Source organism: Callithrix jacchus, chromosome 19 (genome assembly GCF_049354715.1).
Source record: "Callithrix jacchus isolate 240 chromosome 19, calJac240_pri, whole genome shotgun sequence".
In the NCBI taxonomy this organism is placed as follows: Eukaryota; Metazoa; Chordata; class Mammalia; order Primates; family Cebidae; genus Callithrix; species Callithrix jacchus.
In genome coordinates, this window is record NC_133520.1 from 51,447,980 (window position 1) to 51,475,604 (window position 27,625).

At 41.0% G+C, this 27,625-nt stretch overlaps 1 protein-coding gene and 1 long non-coding RNA gene across 5 annotated transcripts in view; one reads left to right on the forward strand and one right to left on the reverse strand.

Moving 5' to 3' along the window:
- LOC103789375 (uncharacterized) overlaps window positions 1–13,903 on the forward strand; it is a 198,182-nt gene extending 184,279 nt beyond the window's left edge. For all 4 annotated transcript variants that reach the window (XR_013530004.1, XR_013530005.1, XR_013530006.1 and 1 more), the window contains 2 exons: window positions 11,270–11,385; window positions 13,629–13,903. This is a non-coding gene — a long non-coding RNA (uncharacterized LOC103789375). The remainder of the gene's footprint in view (window positions 1–11,269; window positions 11,386–13,628) is intronic.
- Window positions 1,063–27,625, reverse strand: part of KCNK1 (potassium two pore domain channel subfamily K member 1) — a 57,200-nt gene continuing 30,637 nt past the window's right edge. The window contains exons 2-3 of the mRNA XM_002760803.5: window positions 6,194–6,589; window positions 1,063–1,972 (exon numbers count right to left, since the gene is read on the reverse strand). Coding sequence (XP_002760849.3) covers window positions 1,713–1,972; window positions 6,194–6,589 — 656 coding nt within the window. The 3' untranslated portion in view covers window positions 1,063–1,712. The remainder of the gene's footprint in view (window positions 1,973–6,193; window positions 6,590–27,625) is intronic.

A 27,625-nucleotide genomic window follows, 5' to 3' on the forward strand; every position in this document is an offset into this window, starting at 1 on the left:
TTGGATTCCTCTAAAAATCATATACTTTCCCTCTAAAATCATGTACATTTTTCCATCTCCCTTTCCTCTAACCAGTAAGCTATTTAAGCATCTGAACCCCCATTGAGATGTTGGACAATCACTCTGTAATTCTTTCTGCATGCATGGTAGTAATAAATCTGTATGCCTTTTCTCATTAATGTGCCTTTTTTTGTGAGCTGATTTTTCAGCAAACCTTCCGAAGGGAAAGGGGAAGCTTTCCATTTGCCCCGCAGCTGGTAATGATTGGCTCATGGCAGCACATGGTAACAGAAGGTAGATGGTTTCTGAGTGAGCAACCCACTGTCAGGAGGACTGCCCCATGATCAGAGTGCTTGGCTGGCTCATCAGAGGGCACTGATTTGGCACTGATTTTTACCAACCCTTCAAACATCAACACCTGGTCAGCTACCCATGAGAGGTAAGGCTCCATTAGGAGGGTCGGTGAGCTTTCATTATCACACAGGGGTTTTCTCATTTTCTCTTCTAAAATCCTTAATCGTATCCTGTGTACATCATGTTAATGTGACCTTTATGTTTTCCATGAAGGAGTGTGTGTGTGTGTGTATGCATATACACACAGTTGTCCTGGTGCTTGAGGAGGCAAAGCTAAGTGTTTGAGGCCAGCTTGGGCAATATAGAGATCTCTCTCTCATGTATATATATACATGCACACACACACATATGTTCATATATATATATGTGTGTGTATTCCATATATATATAAAACTTACATAGAGGCACACCCCTGATATATGAAAGCATAAAATTACAACCAACTGTGATTTTTATTTATATTAGCATCGAAATTTAAAATTCTCAGATTAATGCAACATAATCTGTTCATTTAGGGATTTGTGTTTAAGTTCTGTGCTTTAGTATTAGGTGGCTGCAAATGACAATGTACTTTCAAAATAAAGTATCTTAATCTTCTATAAATCCTATTCATAATTTGTTCAATTCCAAAAAAAGTTTATAAACATGTTATGACATCTGACATGATTCTATTGCAAGAGGATAGAAATTTATTGCAGCAGAAAAATATGATTTTTCACTCTCAAGTTTATTATTCTCCTTATTTTATTGTAGCAACTCTAGGTCCTTTAGTATAAAGAGAAATCAAAAGAAACAGAATATCTACAATCTTGGTTTAAGAAGTACACTGGGATCTGGTGACCTAAACCATATGTACAGAATATAAACATATTTATACTTCATATGTACATAGTTAATGGTTACCTATGCATTATAAATAGTAAGTTTAACTTAGATTCTATAAAAATAATCGTTTTGGATGGGCACATGCAAACCAGTACACATAAGCCAATTTATAAAACACATCTCTATGCTTTTCTTTTTGCTTCTAAATATAAATTTTGCCATTTAGCCATCAGCTAAATGATTTAAATGCAAACCCCAAAGACTCCAGTTAAAAGTATAAAATCTGCTTCTAACCCCAATAGCATACTGCTTCAAGTATTCTCCTCCTATGTAAGGTCTAGGTAATTTTGCCACTTATGAATTTTAGGTCTGCATCCCATTTCCTCAAGTTAGACATCCTGCTAGGGTCACAGCTTCTTTGTTCCATTTTTGTTTAATAAGACATTGCAAACAGTAGATATTTCTTAAATTTCAAAAGCCTTTTTCTTGCACCCTGACCCTGATGCTTTAGGATAATGCAACGAATTCTACCCTCAATGGTTTACAGGGCCATCCACGCAGGCAGAAGACTGAGCAGCCACAAAAGGCTCATTTTGCTTCTGGTCCTCTTTCATGCCAGCTGCCTGGTCTGTGATCGAGGAGAAGGACAGCTGGTCATGCTCTATGATGTGCACTTGATCCTCGTCCTTGTCCTTCTTCACATAGAACATTTTTCTGAATTTTTTCAGCTCATGGAGTTCACAGAAGGTTTCCAGAACTACCAACATGGCAATAAGGCCAAGTAGCAGGTAACCTGTGTGAGAAATGGGAGAGTATCTCAGTATGATCTCAACACAGACAAATCAAGTAGCACGTGACTTACCTCCGCACCTCGTGCCAACACAGTGTCTGTTAAGGAATAAACTATTGGCAGTTTTTTAATTTTTAGGAGTGTTTTTAAGTCCATGGCTCAACGAGGATCTACCCATTATTAAAGAGTGAAAGATAACAAAGAATGATTTAATCTCCTATGAACTTGGATTCGTTAGAATTACAGGTTGCAATTTTTGAGGAAAAAAAATACTTGGGGCTGACATGGCATTACTAAAGACATACGACATACTGAACTTACCCAAGTGTGATCTTGCATGCAAGGAAGACTTACTACCTCTGCTTTATAATCAGTGATTCACAATAAGCCAGTGATGTTTTAAAAAAGTTTTCATTTTATCATGGGGTGCTTGGAAGAAAGCTTCATATCTTTTTAAGCACTCAATACTCTTACAATTTCTACTACAGAATAAGAGTTTAGTCATAGAAATTGCAGCCTAAATGCTATGGTTTGGCTGTGTCCCCACCCAAATCTCATCTTGAATTCCCATGTGTTGTTGGAGGGACCTGGTGAGAGGCAGTTGAATCACGGGGGCAGGTCTTTCCCCTGCTGTTCTCATGATAGTGAGTAAGTCTCATGAGATCTGACGGTTTTGAAAAGAGGACTTCCTGGGAGCTGCGGTGGCTAAGGCCAGTTGTCCTGGTGTTTGAGGAGGCAAAGCTAAGTGTTTGAGGACAGCCTGGACAATATAGAGAACTCTCTCTCATGCATTGAAAAACAAATTTAAAAAAAAAAAAAGAGGAGTTTCCCTGCACAAGCTCTCTCTTTGCCTGCTGCCATCCATGTAAGATGTGACTTGCTCCTCCTTGCCTTCCACCATGATTGTGAGGCTTCCCCAGCCACGTGGAACTGTAAGTCCATTAAACCTTTCTTTTGTACATTGCCCAGTCTCAGGTATGTCTTTATCAGCAGCATGAAAATGGACTAATACACTAAACTAAATCAAAAATTTAAGAATGATGTCGATATTAAATAGGTCCTTGTGCATGGCTATCCACACCTGCACCTAAATCCAGCAGCAAAGCCAAGCTCTCCATTACCTCCCAGTCATTTTTAGACACATGCACTATTCACTGGCTCACACTACCAGCTTCTTACTGAGAAAATAAAGGATAACTGTTGACTCGGATAAAATGCTATTGCTTGGAATCTGTCATAGGAAATGGTGATTTAAAATTCCTTCCATCATTTTAAAAATCAGTTTTCAGAAAAAAAAGTCATCATAAAAAGGAACAGAAATGTGAAGGTGAAAACTTCAAGAATAACAAAAATTCCAATTTCATGTCATGGTGGGAAAACATTTGAGAGAGATTTTCAAGAATGTACGAAGTAGGGAAGCAGAATTGACAGCACAACAGGAATAAGGAGGCTGATTGACCCAAGAATACAAAGTTTTAGTATCTTCAGAATCTGACTACAGATTTTGATAACATTATTGTGCATTCAATTTGCTCTCCTGTAGTTTAAAAACAGTAATGACATTGTTAGACTAATTGATCGATCTGTGTCTTTTCCTTTATTATTATTCTTATTATTTGAGATGGAGTCTCATTCTGTCACCCAGGCTGGAGTACAGTGGCATGATGTCGGCTCACTGCAACTTCCACCTCCCAGATTCAAGTAATTTCCACCTAATCTTTATATTTTTAGTAGAGATGGTGTTTTGCCATATTGGCCAGGCTGGTCTCTAACTCCTAGCCTCAAGTGATCTGCCTACCTCAGCCTCCCACAGTACTAGGATTACAGGCATGAGCCACTGCACCCGGCTTCCTTTATTATTATTTAATCAAACTCTTGAAATGCTGACAAAAATACCTATGGGGTTTCAGGCAAAAACTGTGAGATTTTATCCTGCCCACATCGAATATATCTTTGGAACATTCATTTGTTTGATACTGAAGTTCTTGATGCTCAAAACATAAGTTAACTATGTATATTGCTTTTTTAAAAAAGATCCACATTGTAAGAAGTGATAAAATGTTAGGCGAGGATTTAGTATTATACGAAACACTGAGGAAGTTAAGTGGTTGGGCAAAATAAAATTTTTGGCCAGGCTGGTCTCAAACTCCTGGCCTCAAGTGATCTGCCTGCCTCAGCCTCCTAAAGTACTAGGATCACAGGCATGAGCCACTGTGCCTGGCCCCCTTTATATTATTTAGTCAAATTCTTGAATGCTGACAAAAATACCCATGGGGTTTCAGGCAAAAACTGAAAAAATAAATTTTTGCCCAACTACTTAACTTCCTCAGTGTTTCATATAATACAAAATGCATAGTAATGTTATCAAAATCTATAGTCAGATTGTCTTCTGATTCTTGGGTTAATCAGAAGACAATTTATATAAGAGAAAATTGTTGTAGCTGCAAACAAAGTTACAGAAACATTCTACTTCCCTAAGTCACAAAATAAAATAAAACAAGCACCTATTATATGAAAAGAAAGTTAAGATAATGTTTACTTGGCTATGAAACTCACATACACAAAAAACATTTCTAATGCTACTGGCCAACACCACCCCAGGAGTGCTGAAACTGTCATACTCAGATAATGCTGGTGACAGTGTCAACTCATAACAACATTTGGAAAGCACCAGACCATTATGTTCTGTGAGTCACAAAAGGCGTATTCACTTTGCACCAGCAATCTCATTTCTTGGAAGAATATCAATGTAAGAAATGTGTACATATACAGAAATATTCTCTACAGTGTCATTTACAATACCCCTGAATTAGAAGAAACCTAAATAGTGAGCAATAGAGGCATGGTTGGATTATGGTGGGCCACCTGGTTACTATCATATGGGCTCTAAAAACAATGCTTATGGTAGCTACAGGAAATATAAAATCATCCTGGTAATGATTTAAAAAAGAAAATCTGTTGAACTTGTATGGTAGCCAGGCACTGTTCAAAGCATTGGGGATTTATGAGTAAAGTCTTTGTTTTGGCTGAGCCCATGGTTTAATGGAAATGTCAAAATACATTTCACATGTATTTTGTGTCAAACAGAATTCAACTAAGCATTTTATAGAGTTAAGAATTACAAGACAGGGCCAAGACAGAGCATCTGGCTGCTTGAGTATCTACTATGATTTCCTAGAAAACGTGACCTAAGCCGAGTCGTAGATTGAAAAATTCTTAAGAAGGCAAGGCAGGGCTGGGCGCGGTGGCTCGCGCCTGTAATCCCAGCACTTTGGGAGGCTGAGGCGGGTGGATCACCAGGTCAAGAGATCGAGACCATCCTGGTCAACATGCTGAAACCCCATCTCTACTAAAAATATAAAAATTAGCTGGGCACGGTGGCACGTGCCTGTAATCCCAGCTAATCAGGAGGCTGAGGCAGGAGAATTGCCTGAACCCAGGAGGCGGAGGTTGCAGTGAGCCGAGATCGCGCCATTGGACTCCAGCCTGGGTAAAAGAGCGAAACTCCGTCTCAAAAAAAAAAAAAAAAAAAAAGGCAAGGCAGAAATGAAAACAGTAGGTACATTATAACCGCAACTCTGTGCAACCTGAAAAGGACAGGAAGGCTCACACAGAAATGAATAGTTTCTTGAAAATGGTTTTCTATGATATGATATTGAATTTAAAATGAAAACTGCTAAAAAGTACAAATTCCTGGCCATCTGAATTTTAATGCCCATATTATTTTCCACATACAAAATTCTGGAAACAGTTAAGAGAGTCTAACTTCTTTGAAAACAAACCAGATGGACACATGAGGTAAGGAGCTCTTTTAAGAATTTTTTGGTAAATTAAAGAGCATGATTGATAACAAGCCCTATCCAAGGCCTGGTTTTCTTGGGCTTAAAATATTTAATAAAGTAGAGCAATCCTTTTTTTAAATTAACAGTTAGTTACCAAGTACATGCTGTATGATGTATTTTTGCACTATCATTTATAATGCCTACATTATTAGTAAGAAATTGATCATAATTTTAAGATGCCTGTGAAAAGTAACTCAATAATGAATTTTTGCATAAAGAGTTTTGAAGGAAATCATAAAACGAAATGATTGAGAAGGTGGTAAATTCAGAAAACTTCTCAATAAGAAAGCAATCAGCACTTTTATAAATGACGCCTCACTGGGTGGAGGTTGCAATGGCAAAACAGAGACAGAAGGAGCAGGCAGGGAGCCATGATACTCACACGTGATCCCAATCTTATAGAGCTCTCTGAATTTTTGATTGTAGCCTTCGCCAGGCACATAATCCCCTAGGCCAATGGTGCTCAGGGAAATAAAACAAAAATAAAAGGATTCCAGGAAGTTCCAGTCATCCTCCAGGACAGAGAAGACAGCGGCCGGGATGAAAAAGAAGCAGGACACAGTGACAAACCCGAGGAGCACGGCGTGGACAATGGCCACCACCTGCTTGGAGAAGCCCCAGCGGATGTGGAAGTAGAGGACGGGCCTGCGGGTGACGTGCACGGTGATGCGCTGGACCACAGCTGTCAGGAACAGGAGAGTGAAGGGAATGCCGATGACAGAGTAGATGATGCAGAAGGCCTTACCCCCATCTGACAAGGGCACGGTGTGGCCATAACCTACAAGGAGAACAAGGTCACTGAGGCGAAGAGGAAGAGGCAAAGTGGCAAACACATTCTTAACCTATATATGCCTATCATTTGCCTTTATTTCCCCCTAATCAAAGAGAAGAGCAAGACTTCAGGTCTGCCACCTTAGAGGCTCTAGCATAATTGTCATGTCAGTAAAATTCAACAGTGGTCACCGTAAGTTTGGAAGTCCACCATTCTTTGTAAAAGGCAACTGGCAATTCCAACATATCAGGGTCTCTGGAGTTGAATTCACTATCAGGCTCAAACACAAGTTCTGTGTGCTAAGGAGCGAAGGCCCACAACATCTTTTTTTTTTTTTGAGACAGAGTCTCGCTCTGTTTCCCAGACTGAAGTGCAATGGCACAATCTTGGCTCGTGGCAACCTCTGCCTCCTGGCTTCAAGCGATTCTCCTGTCTCAGCCTCTCAGGTAGCTGGGACTATAGGTGCATGCTGCCACGCCTGGCTAATTTTTTTTTGTATTTTTAGTAGAGACGGGATTTCACCGTGTTAGCCAGGATGGTCTCGAGCTCCTGACCTCATGATCTGCCCACCTTGGCCTCCCAGAGTGCTGGGATTACAGGCAAGACCCATACCATCTTAGACCATCAGGAAAAACTCATCCGAGGCCACCCACTTCACCAGGGCCAGTCTATGCCCTCCACCCCTTCACTTTCCCTAAGGATCCTCATTAGTGTCAAAATCTCAGTCTACACTCACCTCTCAAACAAACTACTCAGAATGTTCTAACAGGAACAACTGACAAAGTGTGAACAGAATCAAGATAATACAAGTCTAGTAGGAGGGTAAAGTAGACTCAGTGAAGATAGAGATATCAAAAAGAGGAAGAAAAGTTGAAGATTAAAGCATGCCAAGTCACAGGATGGAGCTCTTGTATATAGCACCCTTGACATGAGTAACTCCATCTTAGAAAACAACTCCATCTTACATTTCACAGGGCACTCTGCCAATAGGGACAAGATGTTATGCTTAATTAATCTAATCTGCAACCACCAGATAAGGGCAAAAACAACCACATTCTGTCACTATCAGTCCTCACCAGAGGACTCTGTGGCCATAAAAAGAGCTAGACATCAGTAGCTCGAAGTGGCCATCTTAACTGATACTGTCTTGCTGTCAATTGTGATTAGCACCTGGCATTTGCTGGGAAGGCTCTGACCCCACCAAATACTCTTCCTTGCGAAATCTGTGGATCCCTTGCCTGGCTCAGACCAGGGGATTCTTTGTGTGTTTGTTGCTCTCCCAGTCTCCCTGGACTGGTTTGTTAACCCTTCTTCTTGTCCCTTTTCTCTTGATGTTATACGTTACTTTGTTTGCTGTGAAATGTTTGATCTGTAACACTTACCCATTGATTAAGTATACTATTAAGTATGGTTTGCAATACAACTGACTTGTGAAGTGGCTTGTGCGCCCGCGGCTCTGACTACCAAGTGAACAGGAGGTACTAGGGAGACTTGCCTCCTTGCAATTCCATGCAGCTCCTGGCTTTTGTGACCGAAATAGCATCAGTAAAAGTCTAACACTATGGAAAGACACAAAGGTTATCCCTGACTTTGTACTGCTCATGAGAATACTTCTTGCAAAATATTTTGCCCAATTATCTGGTTAAATCGCATGTTCAACTGACACACTCCCTTCCACCATCATTTCTGTATTTACAAAGATGTCATAAATTCCACAAACAAACATTGAAAAAATTACATTAGGACCAGTGGTTGAAACACATGTCTATTTTACTTTCTACCAGGTTGAAGTTATTCCCAAATCAAGCCAATCAGGGGACTCTTTATCCAACCAACACCAACAGAGAACCCAGCTGGGCATGGGGCCTGGTGGCTATTTTTAAAATCTCATGAGCACTTCATCTTAAAAGAACTAACATGTCTGAACAAGTCAATTCAGGAAAAAGCCAGTTAAATACATTTTTAAAAATGAAATTGGATTCTCACAAAAATCCACATGGGTGATTATAATTGAAAAATAGTTTCAAAATCTGATCTCTAAAATAATAAACTCCTCAGTTGCAAATCCCCCAAATTCTCTGCCTTATACCTGAGGCTTATACAAGTGTGTGTGGTTATTAAAAAGTTTCCTCAACTATTACCGTCTACAGCCTCACCACAGCAGAGCCAAGGTTCTTGATCCACTGCCCCACAAGGTACAGTTTATGAATGAACTACAGCCAGGCCCAGGAATCCTCTGAGATTGTACATCCGAGTTCTGGTGGAGAGATTCCAGGGCTTCGATTCTCAAAAGGGGTCCCAAAATGGTTAAGAACCGCTCTCGTTCTGAGTCTGTTCCTGAATGCATCTGGTCCCTGCACACCCAGCTGCTCCTGGAATGCGGTGGCAATTTTGATATTGAAAGAGGGAAATGGGCAAGTTGGAGAGTGTCTTGAGAATAACATGAAGGATTATGCCAAATAATGTTCATGCAACATATGGAAGCAGGAGCCTTTGAATGTTTCATTTTGAGAAAAAAAAAAGTGTGAAAGAAGAATGAGATTTGTTCTGAGGAAAGCAGCTGATATCACAGAATCACCTGAATTAATGAGAGCCACAACTTCAGCTAGGCACCAAGTCGGGCTGTTCTGAAGCTTGCAGAGATCTGGAAATAAAGTCTGAAAATGGAAATGTATTTAACCATAAAAAAGCCATTCACAAATGTAGTCACTAGCTTGTGACTGAAAGGAGATATTAATAATAGTAAGCTGCAATGGATGAATTTAGCTTTGACACTGATTTTGTCAAGAAAACAAGATCAGCTGAGTCAGTTGGACTCCACGAGGCCCTTTAAGTCTATTTGATTACTTTTTTTGGTACCCTTTTTATAAATTAGCTTTACTAAAAGTGTAACACACAGCCCAAATCTTCAGTACCATCTGTTCCAATAGTTTACATGATTTAGGTTCTAGAAGAGAAAAAAAAGTAAACAAACTTGTTGTTTAAAATATTTTAGCTTAGGAATTTTCTCTCAAATTAGCTCTTTTCATTAGAATGTTAACTAAATCTCATTTACTAAAATGTTGCCTCCAAGCAATAAAAATAATCATTATAAGACTCTTAAGACCTCTCTCTGCAGGGACATTTTTATGCTAGTACTGTAAAAATATTATATATTCCCACTAAGACATTAAAAATCACCACTGCACAGATCCTTACTGTAAGTAATTTTCCTCCTCTGATGTGTACATAAATAATTTTTGTTAATGGAAAGTAAAATATAAAATTTACATCTCATTTGCATGCCATACACTTAACACAGGCCATATTGAGTGAACCACCCTCTGCACCAACTATGCAGGTTTCATTAGCTATAGATGGCTTAATGTATCCGGCGGAAACTTTCAGTCTTATTGAATTTTAATGAAGTGATGAATAATTTACTCAAGTCCAGTCAATTGAACCTTCAGATAAATCATGCAAAACTCATATTTTTGAATCTTATGATCATATTTAACTCCATTACAAACCACAAAGAATTTAGCAAAATGTTAATAGATCTGGCTCACTTGGGTTAAATTTTTCTAAGGCCGTCATCACATAATTTTTAGACCCAAAAGATTGAACATAACAAAGACTGCTGAAAAAACTGACCTCAAAATTAGTTATGCTCCTGAGACAAAGCTCTCACTCACTAGTGTTGGTAAATTCTAGCCTCCTGTTCCACAAATGCTGGGTTTTCTGTTACGAACATGCACATGTGGGGCGTGTCTGAGTATACGTATAATGGGAGGTTGCATTGACGACAGTCCCTACAAAAATTTGCCTTCCCATCTGGCTACTCTAACTACAACAACCCTGACATTATGCTGGCTAATACCCAGTCAGGGGCTATGCCTTGCTAGATTTTTCTGGTATTTAAATGCTCCATAATGAGGCCAAGACAGAGAACCCCGTGGGCTCCTATTGAGTACATCAGAGCAAGTCACTGATATGCAACTTCTTCACATATACCAGATGCTTTTGAGAAGGGTGCAGCTTACCATGGCCCCACGTTGTGACCCCGAGCCTGTAACAGTATCACTTATTTGCATTATTTAGTATGATATGGAAGAATGTATACATTCTCTATGAAGTTAGCTTGACACATGTGAAGAAGAAGAAGCTGCAAAAGAAGAGCCTCAGTCTCTCCACCACAACAGAGATATTGAAATCAGTCCCAATGCTTCCCCTTCTGCAAAACAGAATTTACTTTGCAATCCTGGAGTTCAGCTTATTAATTATATCTTTCCCACTGGACTGTGTGGCCCTGGAGAGTAGACTGCACCGTCTCCTACTTTAATTCCTCCAGAATCCCCAAACACAGCACTGTCCAGTCTACAGTGGACAGTAACACTGGTGCTGTTAGTGACTTCAGTCACATGGGCCAGAAACTCAATTGTATGGTAAAACTCATTGTACAGTGATGAATAAGCTTCAGGTCAGGTTGACTTTCTCTGAGATTTTCATTTTGCAATTTGCTTGAAATAAGTTTTTGTTTCATATTTTCAAAAAAAAAAGCTAACTTTGAGATACCTTGCATACAACAAGATTTCATAATTCCCTTTTGACAGCAATGCTTTTCATGGATAAACTCTGTTCCTCCTTCCTGTCCATGCCATGCACACGATAAAGAATGTACATCTTCTCTTATTTTGCTTTTGTTAGAAAAGGAAGTTTGCCAGAGAAAGAAGGTTCAAGGAAGCTCTAAACAGACTGAAGAGAAATGCTGACAGACTGAAAGTGGTCTAGAGTCAATACACGTGACCAAGGAGGCACAGATGGTAAGAGGTCACAGAGGTAACAAGTCATGGCAGGTGCGAGTGGTCTAGGGTTTTCTTGGGATCACTTTTTACTGCCTCAATCATTTAATACTTTTCTAAACACCTGTTGTTTCTACTCATTCATGAATGGTTTCTTGTTAACAAGCCGAGACAGAGAGGCAATGGCATTCCTAGTCGGAACACTGCATCAATTCATTACCTTACAGTGGACATCTGAGAGAGGGACTAAATTAATACACCACGCTTAAAAGCTAGAGGAGCCAGCAAACAATTCAAGTGCCACAGATAAGAACCTTGCACTTTTTGCAATGAAGTTTCCACTAAAGATGGCAGAGCAGTGACAGAACAATTAGAAAGACTAACCTTGGGCATAGTGGCAGATGCAAGTAATTCCAGCTACTTGGGAGGCTGAGACAGGAGAATCGCTTGAACCCAGGAGGCAGAGGTTGCAGTGAGCTGAGATCGCGCCATTGCACTCAACCCTGGGCAACAAGAGCTAAGCTCCATCTCAAATAATAATAATAATAATAATAACTTAGGCAAGGGGAACTCATCATACATTCATCAGTCTGAGGAGATAGGTTCTGGAAAGGAGGAAAATGGGGTGAAAACACCCAAGAAAAACAGCCACACCTTGCTGCTTGCCATATGTGTATAAGCTGTAGTGTATGCAGAATTGTGAACCTACATAATAATTTTCAAATCCTAGACTTGCTATTTCTACTCTATAAATAAAAAGACTGAGTTTTTGAGAGTTTAGACAACTTGCTCAAAGTCATGCACATAACAAGTTGAGCCCACAGACTTTGCAGTCTACCACTCCAGATATATTATATGATGCAAAGAATACTGATGCATCAAAAGTCAACTCAAGTCCCAATATTATTTCCTAGGGGCTCTCAGTGAGAGGGTGGTGTTACTGGCAGCCTGCAAAAGAAGAACAATGGTGCCTTTCCTGTGGTTCCATGAAGCTGATTCTGAGATAGTGAGACTGAAATGAGAGGACAGGAGAGAGCAAAAACATGTTTAGTAACAAAGGACTGTGCATCTCGCACACAGAACTGGCTGGTGGAAGGTGGAGCCTGGGGTAACTCCACAGATATTAGGAGGTGGGTCAGCAAAACATCTATCAAGGGTCAGAGAATGTGCGCATAAGCTACGTGCCTTTCATATTCTTGAAATGGAGTTTGGAGACACAGAGATGAACTTCTGTGGTAAACAGTAAGGTCATCGATGAAGAAGATAGAGAAATGTCTCTAAATGTGACAAAGAAACATGAAACATACCAAATTAGTGGTGACCTTGAAAAGTAGAGTTTCTGTGGCAAAAATTAATATCAGTGATATAAGCACAAACTAAATTCCAACAAAATACTTATCTTCCTGTTTAGTTTAAATGATAACTCTGATGGAATCCCTATTTATAAATAAATATCTAATTGCAGAGATACGACCAGCTAAGTAAGATAGGATGTCCAATAGCCCATAGAATGAGTTATATTCTAAAGACATGAACATAAATATCAGGTAAAAGTTGAAATCAAAATTGTACATTATAATTATAAATTACTCAATACATAAGTACATTTTCATCATACAAATTTCAAACAGCACTGACGCAGCAAATGTCCCCTTGACTACCCATGTCTCTTCAGTTCTAGTTCTCTCCAGAAGTTACTGTAAGGAGTTTTCTTTGAACACTATGTTGGAGATTGCTCCATTTTGAATCATGAAAAACTCTCTGTTCTTTAAACACAATATTCTACTCTATACAAGCACCATAACTTATGCTAATCACCACCCCCAATGGAAGGACATTTAGAATGTTTCCAATTCTTCACTATTAGAAACAGGTCAAATACAGCCTAGCCAGTCCTCTGAGTCACTGGTAAGAGAGTATAACAGAATGGGCCATACAGTCTCTAATATTCCCTTCTAGCCCTATGCACTACACAAAATTTCAGCTCAAAATAGACCTTATTAGCAGAAACTTAAAAATGACCCCCCTAAAGCTTCTAACAACTCACTAGTTTCTGGTAGAGGCGACTCCCAGGGGTTATACACACAGTGCCTGGGTGTGTGTGTGTTCAAACGACACTCATCTGGCTGAAGTGTGCAGTACTGTGTCTTCCAGGTGAGAACTGGCCCCTTGCCCTGATGTAACTAGGAAGGTTCTCTTATCTTCCTTGGGCTTTCTTCTGTACTTCTCATGTTTGTGTTTATTGCTTTTGTTTACGTAAATAGGAGCTTGCCGGCAGTAGAGTTGACGTATCACATAACGACATTTCAGCCAACAACGGACCACATATATGACAGATTATGCTGGACCTGAGAAACTCCTCTCACCTAGCAATGTCGTAGCCATGGTAACATCAAAAGGCAATGCATTACTCAAGCGGCTGTGGTGATGCTGGTGTAAACAAACCTCCTGCGCTGCTATTTGCATGAAAGTATAGCACATACCGTTGTAGTGTATGTATATAGATTGATAATGATAATAAATGACTGTTGCTGGTTTATATAGTTACTGTTTTTTACTAATTTTTATCATCATTTTAGATTGTATTCCTTCTACAGGACTTGCCTGAAGCTGGTTTGCGTTTAACATTTTTTAAAAAATAAAAAATATTTAAAATAAAAATAATGTCAAATGTAAATCAGCTTCAGGAAAAGTCCTTCAGGAGGAATTCAGAAGAAGGCATTGTCATCATAGAAAATGACAGCTCCATGCGTTACTGCCCCTGAAGACCTTCCAGTGGGACAGGTGTGGAGGTGAAGAGCCTTACCCTGTGTTGGCCTAGGCTCATGTGTATGTTTGTGTCTTAGTTTTTAATAACAACAACAAAAAAGTAAAAAATAAAAAAAAAAATCTGAAAATGTAAAAAATAAAGCTTACCAAATAAGAACGTAAAGGAAATGTTTTTGTACAGCCCTATAACATGATCGTGTTTTAAGTTAAATGTAAGCATGAAAGAATCAAAATTAAAAACATAAAAAAGTTTATAAAATAAGTAAGTTACAGACAGCTAAGATTAATTTATTATTGAAGAAAGAAAACAATTTTAAATAATTGAACTTAGCCTAAGTGTCCAGTGTCTAGAAAGTCTGCAGTGGTGAACGGTCATGCCCCAGGCCTTCACATGCACTCACCACTTACTCACTGACTCACCCAGAGCAACTTCAATTCCTGCAAGTCCCATTCATGCTAAGTGTCCTATACAGGTGTCCCATTTTTTAAAATCTTTCATACTGTAGTTTTATTGTATCTTTTCTAGGTTTGGATATATTTAGATACACAAATACCATGTGTTACACTTGCCTACAGTATTCAGTACGGTAACATGATAGACAAGTTTGTAACCTAGAACGATATGCTATGACATTCAGCTTTAAGTACACTCTGTGTTGTTCACACAGTGACAGTAACACCTAAGGGTGCATTTCTCAGAACATATCCCTGTCGTTCAGTGACGCCTGACTGTAGTCTCATTTTCTCTCTTGGGGTCTAGGAGTCAGCATACAGTTTTTACATATAAGGAACTGCTTTTATTAGATGATTCTGGCTTAATATGTAGGTTTTCCTTTTTATCTAACTATCTAGTTAATTTTGTAACCCGTTTGAAAGCAGAGATGTCAATATTACATCTGCTGATGGTCTCACAAAGCTGTTGTTTTCTTCAGCATCATTTCCTAGGGACTTCAAATCCACAAAAGTAGAATGCTTATTAATTTTGTGTTCCAAATTATACAATCAAAAAATCTAATTTTCTAATTTTAAAGTAAGAAATGTGGCCAAGTTAGAAATTTCTATTATGAATGCTTTCTTTGCTAAGCATTAAACGTTTTCAGGGTTCATTCTCTTTGATTTTAAAACACATAGAATGATTCACTTTCCTCCTCAAACTGGTAAACTAATGATATCCACCCTGTTGTTCCATTTCTATATGTTTTCTTTTCCCTACCACTGTTTACTATTTAACTTTGAAATGTATTGAACTTAGCTTGAGAATTTAAATTATGACTTTTTGTCCTTATTTTTTCATATTTTAGAGCTGTTTTTCAATCCATTTTTAAACTATGGATCCCTGCCATGTCTTTTCACACCGCCCTCTGCATACTCTCACAAATGAAGATCATCTCATCAAGCCTTGCTTTCCAAAACTGAAATTTCAAAAGAAACATGCATGTTGCATAAACATTTTCGAATTCTTTATATTCCATTTCTCCATTGTCATTAAGCTGGTGACAGCCCAGCTTTTAATCCACTACCTTCTGCTGTAGGAGCCTAAGTTTGTCAATGTGCTAACAAAAACTTAACATTTTTAAGTTATAACTTAGCAAAATTTGCAATAAGATATTAAACACTATAGTAGAATAGCATAGGAAACAGTCAGACCAGGGCCTGTCTGCTTTCTTTCTCTTTCTTTTCTTTCTTTCTCTCTCTCTTTCTTTCTTTTCCTTCCTTTACTTCCCTTTTCCCTTTCCTTTTTTTATCTTTCTTTTTTTTGAATCATCGTAATCACACAGTTCCTTACGAAATAAATGAGTTAATAATCTCTTTATCATCCCAGATTCCTGCAGACAATATGGCTCGTTCAGTGGTGCCATCTACTGTGCACTGTGATTTTATGTCTTGCTAGGTGACTGTGATTATATGTCCTGCGGGCATGTAAAGGCAGCACAGGAACACGACCTAGTACTGGGTATGGTTAATGACCACACGGCTTCATAATTTTAGTTCAGCTTTCCCCCAATTCAACCAGTCACATTTCAAAACCATAAGAAGCCTACCTAAGGCTTCTTCATCCCAAAACTTACTGAGACTGCCTTGGTTGTGGGTGTTGGGATGAAGGGGGCAAAAAGCAATGAGAAAGCAGCTCTTGTGAAAGGGTGGATTTGTTCCCCTCTCCCAAAGCTAAAATAAACATATCCTCACTATTAACAGTGTCTCATCCCTCCGGGCACAAACAAAATGGGCTTCTTACTCAGTACTGGCCATCTCTCAGGCAAGATTCTCCTTTGATATGTTCTTACTAAACTACATGACAGGTTAATTAGAAAAGACACTTAAAAAACGGCATGCTATCTAATTCTCTAGCAGAGTATACTTACAATGTGTTATGACTAGGGTCAATGAAAGTAAACAAAAGAGACTTAAAATGAAGCTTTGGGCTGTGCACGGTGGCTCATACCTGTAATCCCAGCACTTTGGGAGACTGAGGTGAGAGGATTGCTTGAGGCCAAGAGTTCAAGATTACCCTAGTCAACATACTGAGATCCGTCTATACAAAAACTAAATAAATTAGTTGGGCATGGTGGCATGCACCAGTGGTCCCAGCTATTTGGGAGGCTGAGGTGGGAGGATCAGACTTGAGCCTGGGAGGTTGAGGCTGCAGTGAGCCTCGATGGTGCATCACTGCACTCAGGCCTCGATGTCAAGAGAGACTCTGTCGCAATCTAAACAAATAAATAAATTGAGACAGAGTGTGAAGCTTTATTGTGTGAAAGTTGATCATATGAACTGAATCATTCTTGTCATACCCAACGAAGACAGAGTCGATAAGCCAGGGGGAGAAAGCCCTGAGGGTAAAGAACATTGCTTTAAAAAACCGTAATTCTCTGCAGACCTGGCAGCTGACACTGGTGCAGTAACCCGAAACCAGTTTTGTCTAATGACTACTGAGAGGACCCACGGTGACTCTCAGGAGTCTGTGCACCGCTGTCATTTACCAATTGGAGCTTGTTCCTCAAAACCTTACCGGTGCCAGTGAAACTTCTCAAAGAGCAATATATAACATTTCCCCATTTTATAAAACCTCTAACCTTCTCCTTGTTCTTCAGGGTTAGCATTCTCAGTTCACACCGGAGACTCTCTCTTCCAGTTTGTAAACCAGTATTGCCAATGAAACTCTCTTTTCTGTTATCTAGCCATCCTGGTGGTCCTTTGGATGACACTTGTTTAATTTTGTAACCCATTTGAAAGCAGAGATGTCAATATTACATCTGCTGATGGTCTCACAAAGCTGTTGTTTTCTTCAGCATCATTTCCTAGGGACTTAAGATCCACAAAAGTAGAATGCTTTATGATTAACTAAACATGATGAGAAGCAACTACCAAGCCTAAGTTTAAACGCTGTCTAGCATACCCTTGGCATTGGAGCAGTTTTTTTTTCACGTTTCCTCGGTTGCTCTTCATCCAAGGGTATCTTAGTCTGTTCAGGCTGCTACAATGGAATACCACAGGCTGGGTGGCGTATAAACAACAGAAATGTATTTCTCACAGTTTCAGAGGCTGGAACGTCTCAGATCAAGGCACCAGCAGATTCAGTGTCTGGTAAGGGCTGCTTCCTCATAGGCTTTTTACTCTAATCTCACAAGGCAGAAGGAGGAAGGAGTCCCTCTTATGTCTCTTTCAGAAGAGCATGAGTCTCGTTTACGAGGCCTCCACAGTCATAACCTAATCACCCCAAAAGACTCTATCTCCTGATGCCATCACCTTAAGTAGGTGGGGGTTAGGATTTCAACATATAAATTTGGGAGAGACACAAACCCTCAACTCAGACCATAACATTCTACGCCTAGCCTCCCAAATTTCATGTTCTTCTCACGTGCAAAATGCATTCAGTTCATTCCCATGCTTCCAAAAGTCTTAACTCACTCCAGTATCTACTCGGAAGCCTGTAGTCCAAAGTCTCATTTAAACAGCACCTACATTATATATGGGTGAGACGAAAGGTATGATTCATTCTGAGGCAATTTCCCCTCCAGCTGTGAACCTGTGAAATTAAACAAGTTAAAGACTTCCAAAATACAATGGAGGGACAGGCACAGAAAAAAATTTCCATTTCAAAAGAGAGAAACAGAAAAGAAGAAAGGATAGGTCCCAAGCAAAGTCCAAAATTTTGTCTTGAGAATAATCTTTGGCTCAATGTTCTGTCCTCTAGGCTCACTGGGGCTGTGGTCCTGCCTTCCCAACCCACAGGGGTGGTGGCCCTCCCCACTCTGTGCCCTGGTGGCTCCCAGAGCTAGAATTGTGTCTGTGGCTCTACAGCCTGGAGTGATCCTACCACTCAGCTATCCTGGATGTTGCTCTAGTGAGGGCTCTCTGTGGGGTCTCATGGTTGCTTGCTCAAGCTTTTGCACATTGGAGGTGGCAGCCCCAATTACTTCTGCATCACCTTAAGCAATAGGTTCCACTTGGTTGACTAATCTCCTTATCAGATGGTTATTTGGCCACACCCTTGGTGTTCTCTCCCAAGGTGCCTTCTCATGTTTTTTTTTATCTTTAAGAGATGGACTCTCACTATGTTACTCAGGCTAGTCTCAAATTCCTGGGCTTAAGAGATCCTCCTGCCTCAGCTTCTCTAATAGTTAGGACTACAGGCATGAATCACTGTACCCGAGATCTCATTTTTTATAATATGGCTAGGGTGAGAATTTTCCAAATCTTTAAGTGCTGCTTCCCTTTGATTAACAATTTTCTCTTTAAATCTTTTCTCTACTTTCACATTTTAATGGAGGCTGTCAAGAGAAGCCAAGCCACAACTTTCACACTTTGCTTAGAAATTTCCTTATCCAAATAGGTAACTTCAGTGCTCACAGCTCTACCTTCCGCAAAACACTACAATACAGGCACAATTCAGTCAAGTTCTCTGACACTATTTTGTGTCTAATTTTTTTTCCCTTTAAGTTCTGGGATACATGTGCTGAACATGCAGGTTTGTTACATAGGTATACATGTGCCCTGGTGGTTTGCTGCACTTATCAACCCGACATCTAGGTTTTAAGCCCTGCGTGCAATAGGTATTTGTCCTAATGCTCTCCCTCCCCTTGTCCCCCTTCCCCATGCATGGCCTTTTCTCCATTGCCCAATAACATGATCCTCATTTACCCCTGAGACCTCATCGGACTGGCCTTTACTACCCATACTTCTGCCAACGTTCTGTTCGTGACCGCTTAGGTATTTTCTAAGAAGATTAAGGTTTTTGTCATAGCTCTCCTCGTTTCTTTCTGAGCCTTCATCAGAATCACCTTTAAAGGTCAATTCCCAGCAATGTAGGCTTTTTCTCGTGTGCGTCTCCAAACTCTTTCCAGTTTCTACCCATTACCCATTTCCAAAGCCACTTCCACAGTTTTTGGTATTTGTTAGAAGCACTCCCACTTCTTGGTACCAATCTTTAGAAACAGAACCAATAGGACATATATAGATATTTAAGAGGAGATTTATTATGGGAATTGGTTCATGCAATTATGGAAGCCAACAAGTCCCGTGACATGCCATCTGCAAGCAGAAGAACCAGGAACGCCAGTGTTGCAGGCCTGAGAACCATAAGGCCAATGCCATAACTCCCGGTCCAAGGTCAAAAGAGAGATGTCCCAACTCAAAAAAAGACAAATAACCCTTTCTCTCCCTTTTTGTTCTATTTAGCCCCTTAATGAATTAGATAACTCCTACCCATGTTGGTGAGGGTAGATCTTCTCTACTCAGTCTACTGATTCAGATGCTAATCTCTTCCAGAAACACCCTCACTGAAGCACCCAGATACAATGTTTTAACAGCTATCTGGGCATCCTCTAGTTCAGTCAAGTTGACACAACAATTAACCATCAGTCAAAGAAGGTGTTTTGAAATGTAGGTTTTATTATTATTTGGGTATAGTGAGGCCAACAGACCAGGATATTTGCAATTGAAAATATAGCTTGTTCAGGTTTCAAAAGTGGGGCATGCCATGCCATGCTGTGGGGGCACCTGGGGAAACACTGGTTGGTCAGAACACAAAGGAATCAAGGGAGGACCTTTGCTGTGGTTTAATGGGTGAAACAGCATAAGCAGGTTTAGAGTTGGCTGGTTTGAATCATTTCAGCGAGCTTTGGAATACAGGGGTTGTTCCCACTTGTCTGGTACCAGGCCCTGGGGTAACTGAGGCAGAGCATTAGTGGCTCAGAATGTGAAAGCCTGATAAAGAAAGTGGCTGGGGAATTGGGCTCCAGAGTGTTCGGCTTGCATAGGGAAGGCATGCTTACTGTCCTTAGGAACTGGCCGGCTCTGGAAGAGGCAGTTCCTTCAGGGTCAGCAAAGCCCATGATGCCACAGCATCAGAATAAAAAGACAACATGGAAGGAGCACGTGACCAAAGCCCAGCTCTGCAAAGACATGCCCACCAGCCCGGCCTAGAAACAGTCCCAACCCTGAGGAGCTTGTTCTAGTAACCAAACCTGGAAGCATCCAGTGTACCGGATAGTTAAGGGGAGACATGCTTGAAGGCATTTAAGAGAAAGTCAGGGAATGTGGTCTATGGATGGTTATGGTATGACTAGCGCGAGCTCCTGAAGCGTTTAAATCACCCCCACGTTTGTTACTCGTTAACTCTTGTTCTGCCTCACCCCAGACCTGTGAGGAGCATGCCAATGAGAAAATGTAAGTAAAGCACTTGGTATGTCACGCTTTATAGGTATCGCCTCCTTTCATCTTTATACCACCTCTCTCAGACAAGCATGCAGATCCCCATTTTACAAACAAAGAGAATAGGGGATTAAATAGTTTTACAAAGATCTGAAAGCAAGTGCATGATAGGGGCAGGATTTGAACCATGCGTTTATCAGTCTTTTATGTCTGGCCTCAGGGGTAGAGGTAAGGAAGAACTAGGAAACATCAAAGAAGGGTGATGTCCAATCATGAAGAAAATAAAAGCTGTAGAAAGAAATCCCTCAATGTTTCTAGAATAAAGGATTACTCTGAGATAGAATGGACCTAAGACAACAACCATAGGTCTAACCCACCCAAGCAGGAGCTCCCAGGAGAAACAGGTCTCAGCCCCCGTGATCCAGTGGCTTTCAGTGAGACCTAGGCTACAGCGTCAGAACACTTGTCCAATCCTTCCTGGATCCGAGCCTGACTGCTGCTTGGCCCTGTTTGTTTTTAACTCCTGGTGGCCCTTGCCTTGGGGTTGCTGTCAGGTAAAGGCTACCTTTGTTGCCTGATCACCTTTGTTCACCTTTGGTCTAATCTAGGTGAAATGTCCAGTCATCCCTCGTCTTCCTGTTCTCAACTCCATGAGAATAGGAATAAGAGGGTTTATATATCCTCATGGTGAATGTAATCCACATAAACATCTTGTAGGAGAGCCAGTGTCTGAGATGAGGCAATGCCATCAGTGTGCCCTGGTGTTCTCACACCAGCTGCTGCTGCCATGCCCTTGACAGTATCTACCTCCACCCTTGTGTAGGAGTTAGCACACTACGCACGCCCTGCTCCCATCTGAGTGTCTATCAAACACAAACCCAGCTTTCTACCTGGGACGTTGAAGAGAGAATTAGAAATCTGACCCTGATTATTGCATAGCAACAGCAAAAACAGAACAGCAAAGGGGGAATCACACATTATATTCTAGTATGCCGCCTCCTTTTTTTTTCATTTTCCTTTCCTTCTGTCTTTACCATTTCTTAGAAATTTTAACAACCGGACCACAGAGTGAAGAAAAGTTAAAGAAGCTAACAGAGATGATAAAAGTAATTTTTCCTAAGCCTCAGTTTTTTAAATGAGGTTGCTAATCTTTTAACTAAAGCAGTATTTCTTCCACCTGCCACCTCCTCTGGGCTTGCCTTCAGGTTTGACATAAGTATTCTGTGCCATCACTACCCTGAGGTTTAAAACTTATTATACTATAAAGCCTTTTCAGTAATGCACTTTCAGAATGAGGTTTTAAAATTCGTGCTGTAGGCATTTTTCCCCGGGGCGTCGATGCTGTGCAGGCAGCTCGGGATTTGGATTTCTTTTCCTTCAAGAACAGTTGGGCACTTTGCCCAATGGAAGATAGACTGAAAAGGTAATGGGGAAAATGCTGGGTGACAAGAAGACACACGATTTACTTGATGCTGAGTTTCCACACTCCAAACCTGCAGACAATCAATACAGCTCTTGCTTGCTCCCAAAGCTTAACTGAGACTGGAAGGTAAAGTGGTCCTAAATTCTCATATTATATAAAGGGATGTGGGAATCCTAGATGCTCTGTGGAATCAAACCAAGCCTCCACTGCGCCATTCACAGGAACTCAGAAGAGCCACTTGCTAAGGCTTCTGCTGCCCCAGGGAGGAAAACATGGTGTCCATTTTGCCATGGTGAGAATCTCTACACCTTTTGAAGGAAGACATTCTTGAAATAAAAGTCAAGAGGTATTTTTTATATTTCTATTGTTTGAAAGACTTTATTTAGGGGAGCAGACTGAAAAATCACATTTGCAGAATCTGAGTCCTAGTTCTGTTTCTTATTAGCTATGTTTCCCTGAAAAATGTGATGGCTTAGTTTTCTCATCTGTCAAATGTGGATACTATTTCCTACCTCATGCAGGTGCTATGAGGATTAAATGAAATGCATGTAAAACATTTGGTACAGATGCTGTGCATGTGAATTACCGTGAAGGGCAACTCTTCTGTTGCTGTGGAAAGAAAAAACTAATTGAATTATCTCCACAATACATACACCCTTTCATATTGGCCACACTCTTCCTAGCTATCCCAGTTACCAATGACCTATATGCTCCCCTCTGTTCTCTGCACACATTTTAATATTCCCCGAGTCCTTCTAGAGACCTTTGTCCAGCTAGATGTTATTAAGGTGGTCCCCGACGATAATTAAAGACTGAACAACAGTGCTGAGGAACCAATCTGCTATAGAGGAACTGTGTGGCCACTCTGTAGTTTAGAAAGGCACTAATGACTCTCCAACAGAAAAATCCAAATGCTCTCTCTCAAATTCTTACTCCCCTCATTGCAAACTGACCCACTACAATGGCCGCTCACCAAGGTCATGCTCTTATAAGTAGATTCTAGTAAATTCTAATGATTAAAAGTTGTTGGGAGCTCTAGGTTTCCTCTCCTAAAAGTTATCTAGGGGGCATGCTACAAGGACAAGAGGCATAAAAGTGTCACATCACCTGGTGCATGTTCAGGGAAGTTCAAGCTCTCCTTGAGGCACTTTAGGTTCTCACAGTCAGATTCAACAACCTTCTAACCAAATCAGAAGAGAAAACCTTCAGGACCTAACATTTAGTGACGGAACACAGAATAGGATGGAGTTCTACACCTAGAATCCTATTCTTAAAGATATCCATTTGCAGCCAGATGCGGTGGCTCATGCCTGTAATCCCAGCACTTTGGGAGGCCAAGGCAGTGGATCACGAGGTCAGGAGTTCAAGACCAGCCTGACCAGCATGGTAAAACCCCGTCTCTGCTAAAAATACAAAAATTAGCCAGGCATCATGGTATGTGCCTGTAGTCCCAGCTACTTGGGAGGCTGAGGCAGGAGAATTGCTTGAAACCAGGAGGTGGAGGTTGCAGTGAGCTGAAATTGCACCACTGAACTCCAGCCTGGGCAACAGAATGAGACTCCATCTCAGAAAAAATAAATTAATTTAAAAAAGGTATCAGTTTGCTGGTGCCCAAAGAGTTCATTCCCTGCTGCAGTTTGAAAGTCTGTGTTCCCCCAACCTCCAAATTCGTATCTTAAAGCCTAATCCCCAATGCAACAGTATTAATAGGCAGGGTGTTTGGAAAGTGATTATGTCATAAGGGTTCTGCCTTCATGAATAAGTCAGTGCCCTTATAGCAGATGCCAGAGGAGCCTATTCGCCCCTTCCACCACATGAGGATACAACAAGGCACCAGCAGAGAGCAAGCCCTTACCAGACCCCAAAGCTGCTAGTCCCTTGATCTTGGACTAACAGATCCAAGAAGCAGAAGAACCAAGAACCCAGCCTCCATAACCAGAAGAAACAAATGTATTGCATATAAATTACTCAGTCTAAGGTAATGTGTTGTAGCAATCCAAAGGGACTACCCCTTCATGCAAGAGAAGAAAAAAAAAAATATATCTCTAGTCCATCTACATAACTTGAAAACCAACCACTTTACCAATGAAAAATCACTACCAGCACTCCTTACGCTTATGAATAGACTTAAGCACTTGCTGAGATATCCTCTGGAGAGTGGATTTCTAGTTAGAGTCTTTCTAATGCTAACTTTCCCTGAGGAGTAGACTCCTACTTAGAAAAATTCCAATGTTAACTCTTTGTCCCTAGGGTGCAGATTAATTGATAAAATGCCATCATACTATCTCTGCAGAAAAATACATCTTTTTACGCATCCTAAGTGTTTGACGATGCTGACAGACCTTTCTCCTAGCAAATCTGGCTTCTCTTGGCTCTAGGTTATGGCTCAATCCATGTGAGATCACTTTCAAAACAACCTTGAGTGGGGTCTTCCAGGGTCTTCCACAGAGAGAGACTCATCTCTCCATCTTGTTCCCAGAATAAAGAAGGTGTGGGGCAAGAGACCCTGTACCATAAAGGACATGTAACTTGAGCAAGAAATAGATCTTTGTTGGCCAAGCACAGTGGCTCATACCTGTAATCCCAGCACTTTGGGAGACCAAGGCAGGTGGATCACCTGAGGTCAGGAGCTTGAGACCAGCCTGGCCAACATGGTGAAACCCCAACTCTACTAAACATACAAAAATAAGCCAGGTGTGGTGGCGTGTACCTATAATTCCAATTACTCAGGAGGCTGAGGCAGGAGAGTCACTTGAACCCAGGAGACAGAGGCTGCAGTGAGCCAAGACTGCGCCACTGCACTCCAGCCTGGGCGACAGAGCAAGACTCTATCTCAAAAAAAGAAAAAAAAGAAATAGACCTTTGTTGTTTTAACCCACTGAGAGTTTTTAGCCATGTTACTATAGCATCTCCTGGTTAAAAGGAAAATGTATTGATATGCCAGAAAAAAGGAAAAAGAAAGTGGGTGAGGTAAAACAAGAACGGCAGGATTCAGAGAGTTCTTGTGTACACACTATGTATTTGTTACATAATTCTCTCTTATTTTGTACATGTTTGAAAATAACCATAATAAAAAGTTAAAAAGTTGAGGCTTAGAAATATGGACATAGGAACACAGTTTTTCATTTGGACAATCTCAGTAGGAAGTTCTAGGTTTTCCTTACTCCTTAAAATCCTGCTTTTGTAGAGTCAGTTCTACAAGTAAATCTTATCATATAAACAGAAAATGAATTCAAATACATTAGCTATGGCATTGTATAGTTTCCAGATATTTACAGCACATCAGCTGTCAGCTCTTGAGCAACATGGAACAGAATTTTTGGAGGAGCCACGGCTCATCTGCCAGGCTGGAGGGGCACAGAGCAGGGAGCACCTTCCGGTCTTCCCAACCTGTCACTGGTGTGCAGTGCTCCAGAAAATGCAGCTTCCCTAAGGCTACAGACACTCACCCGCACATGCTGAAGTTGTCTTCTATCATCACGTTAACTACCATGGATGCACAAGGATCCTTCCGGAGCAGAGGGCCAGAGTAGGGCAGAGAAGTCATAGCCAAAACTTAAATGACAAGGCAGCCATCCCTGCTGAGCATCATGATGCCGTAATGAGAGCATCAAGGACTGAACAGTGGATGAGCAGGTAACAAGGACAGGAAAGGGCAGAAGCTCTCCCATCCACAGCCATGGCTCCTGTGCCCTCCTCCCAAGGACCCTCAAAACACTCACCCCACTCTCCCCAGGGCAGTTGCGGTGTCCACCATAGGGTTACTTTCACCTTAAGTTTCAACTCATGTTTGCAGAGCCCCAACTACAAACCAGGCAATGAGGTTTAACAGCACCACTGACATTCGTGTAAGAAGCAGCTGTGATTGATTAAAACAGAACCCCTTCTCTCAAGATGAATGGCTAGCAAACACTAAAGGACATACCCAGGGAAATACCAGGGCGATTTTATCTGGAACAAACTCAAAAGAAAAAGATTTAGAGGAAAGGAACAGAAGCACAGATGACATGCCGTTCATAACACTGACACATTAATAGGGAAATTCATGTGCTACATTCCAGAAGACTAAAAACGTGGTTCAATAAAGACACTGTGAATAAAATTTTCTAACTCCCAGAAATGCCAGATTTTAAGAGGAAATAGCAGAAGCAATGTGCCAATAAGAGGCCTCACTCACTGCTTCAAGTTTGGTGGGAAGCCCAAAATGCACTCGCTTCCTCTCAGCTGGTTCAATGTGAGCTTCCATCCAAGCCGCTCTTCTCAAACAGGTCTGTCATCTCAAGGCCACCAATGGCTTCTGTCGTGCCAAGTTGCTGGATTAATTGTACCCTCATCTTTCTCAACTTATAAGGACCACTTGACTAAACTGAGTCCCCTATTTTGCCTGAATCACTTTCTTCCTCTGGCTTCACACACGCTCAGGGATCTCTGTTTTCCTGTGTTGGTTCTTCCTTCTCCATGAGCCACCACATTGGAACCCTCCAGGACTCAGCCTTCAGACCTCTGTTCCATCCACTCTCACTCCCTGCACCAGGCCTTTCCTATCTCTTTTACCTCATGGCTTACCAAAAAAAAAAAAAAAAAATGGTGCCAACACCAAAGCTGTAGCCACCCTGAGAACTGAGGAGGATCAGTCTGGTCTGCCTGTGACATGTTAGCAGCATCTTATCTTCTAGGCAGCTCTCCCTGTGTCATCCCATCTTCTATCTTGCCAAATCCTGGAATGAATGAGACCCATGCCTTTAAATACTATGTACATCTGCGGCTTTTCCACCCTGACTGCCCCTAGCCTCACCTGGAGAGTTCTTAAATACGTTAGAGGTTTCATCTTAATCAGTCCAAGATGGAGCACAGGTGTGGGTGTCTTCTTTTGGAAAGCTCTTCAAGAGACTCCAAGAGCTAAGTTGAGAACCATGGATCCACACACAAATGACTCCTAATTTACTGGCCTTCAACTCTTTTCTGAGCTCCAAATTCATATCTGACATCCTATTCAAAATTCCATCTTGAATGTGAAACAGGCATCTCAAAATCAATATGTCCATAAAAGAAGTCTTGACCATGTTACATCCAACACAGCCTCTGTCCCTACCATCACCTCTCATCCTGACAACCTCGGCCCAAATTGTCCCTCCCCTGGTCTTCCTCATTTCAGGTAACTGTATTAGGCAGTCTGTTAGTTCTTCAGACCAAATGCCAAGAAGCTTTTCTTTTTTTCTTTCCCTTGTCTCCAACATCTAATCTATCAGCATATCCTGTTGGTTCTACTTTCAAAACGTTCTCAATAGAGCACTTTTCACTATTCCCACTGCTGTTGATGCGAGCCATGTGACTTTTCTCTTGGATTGCTTTATCAACTTCTCACGTTTCCCCCCTGGTTCTACTCCTCCACTCCCTACTGCATGCCAAGCCTAT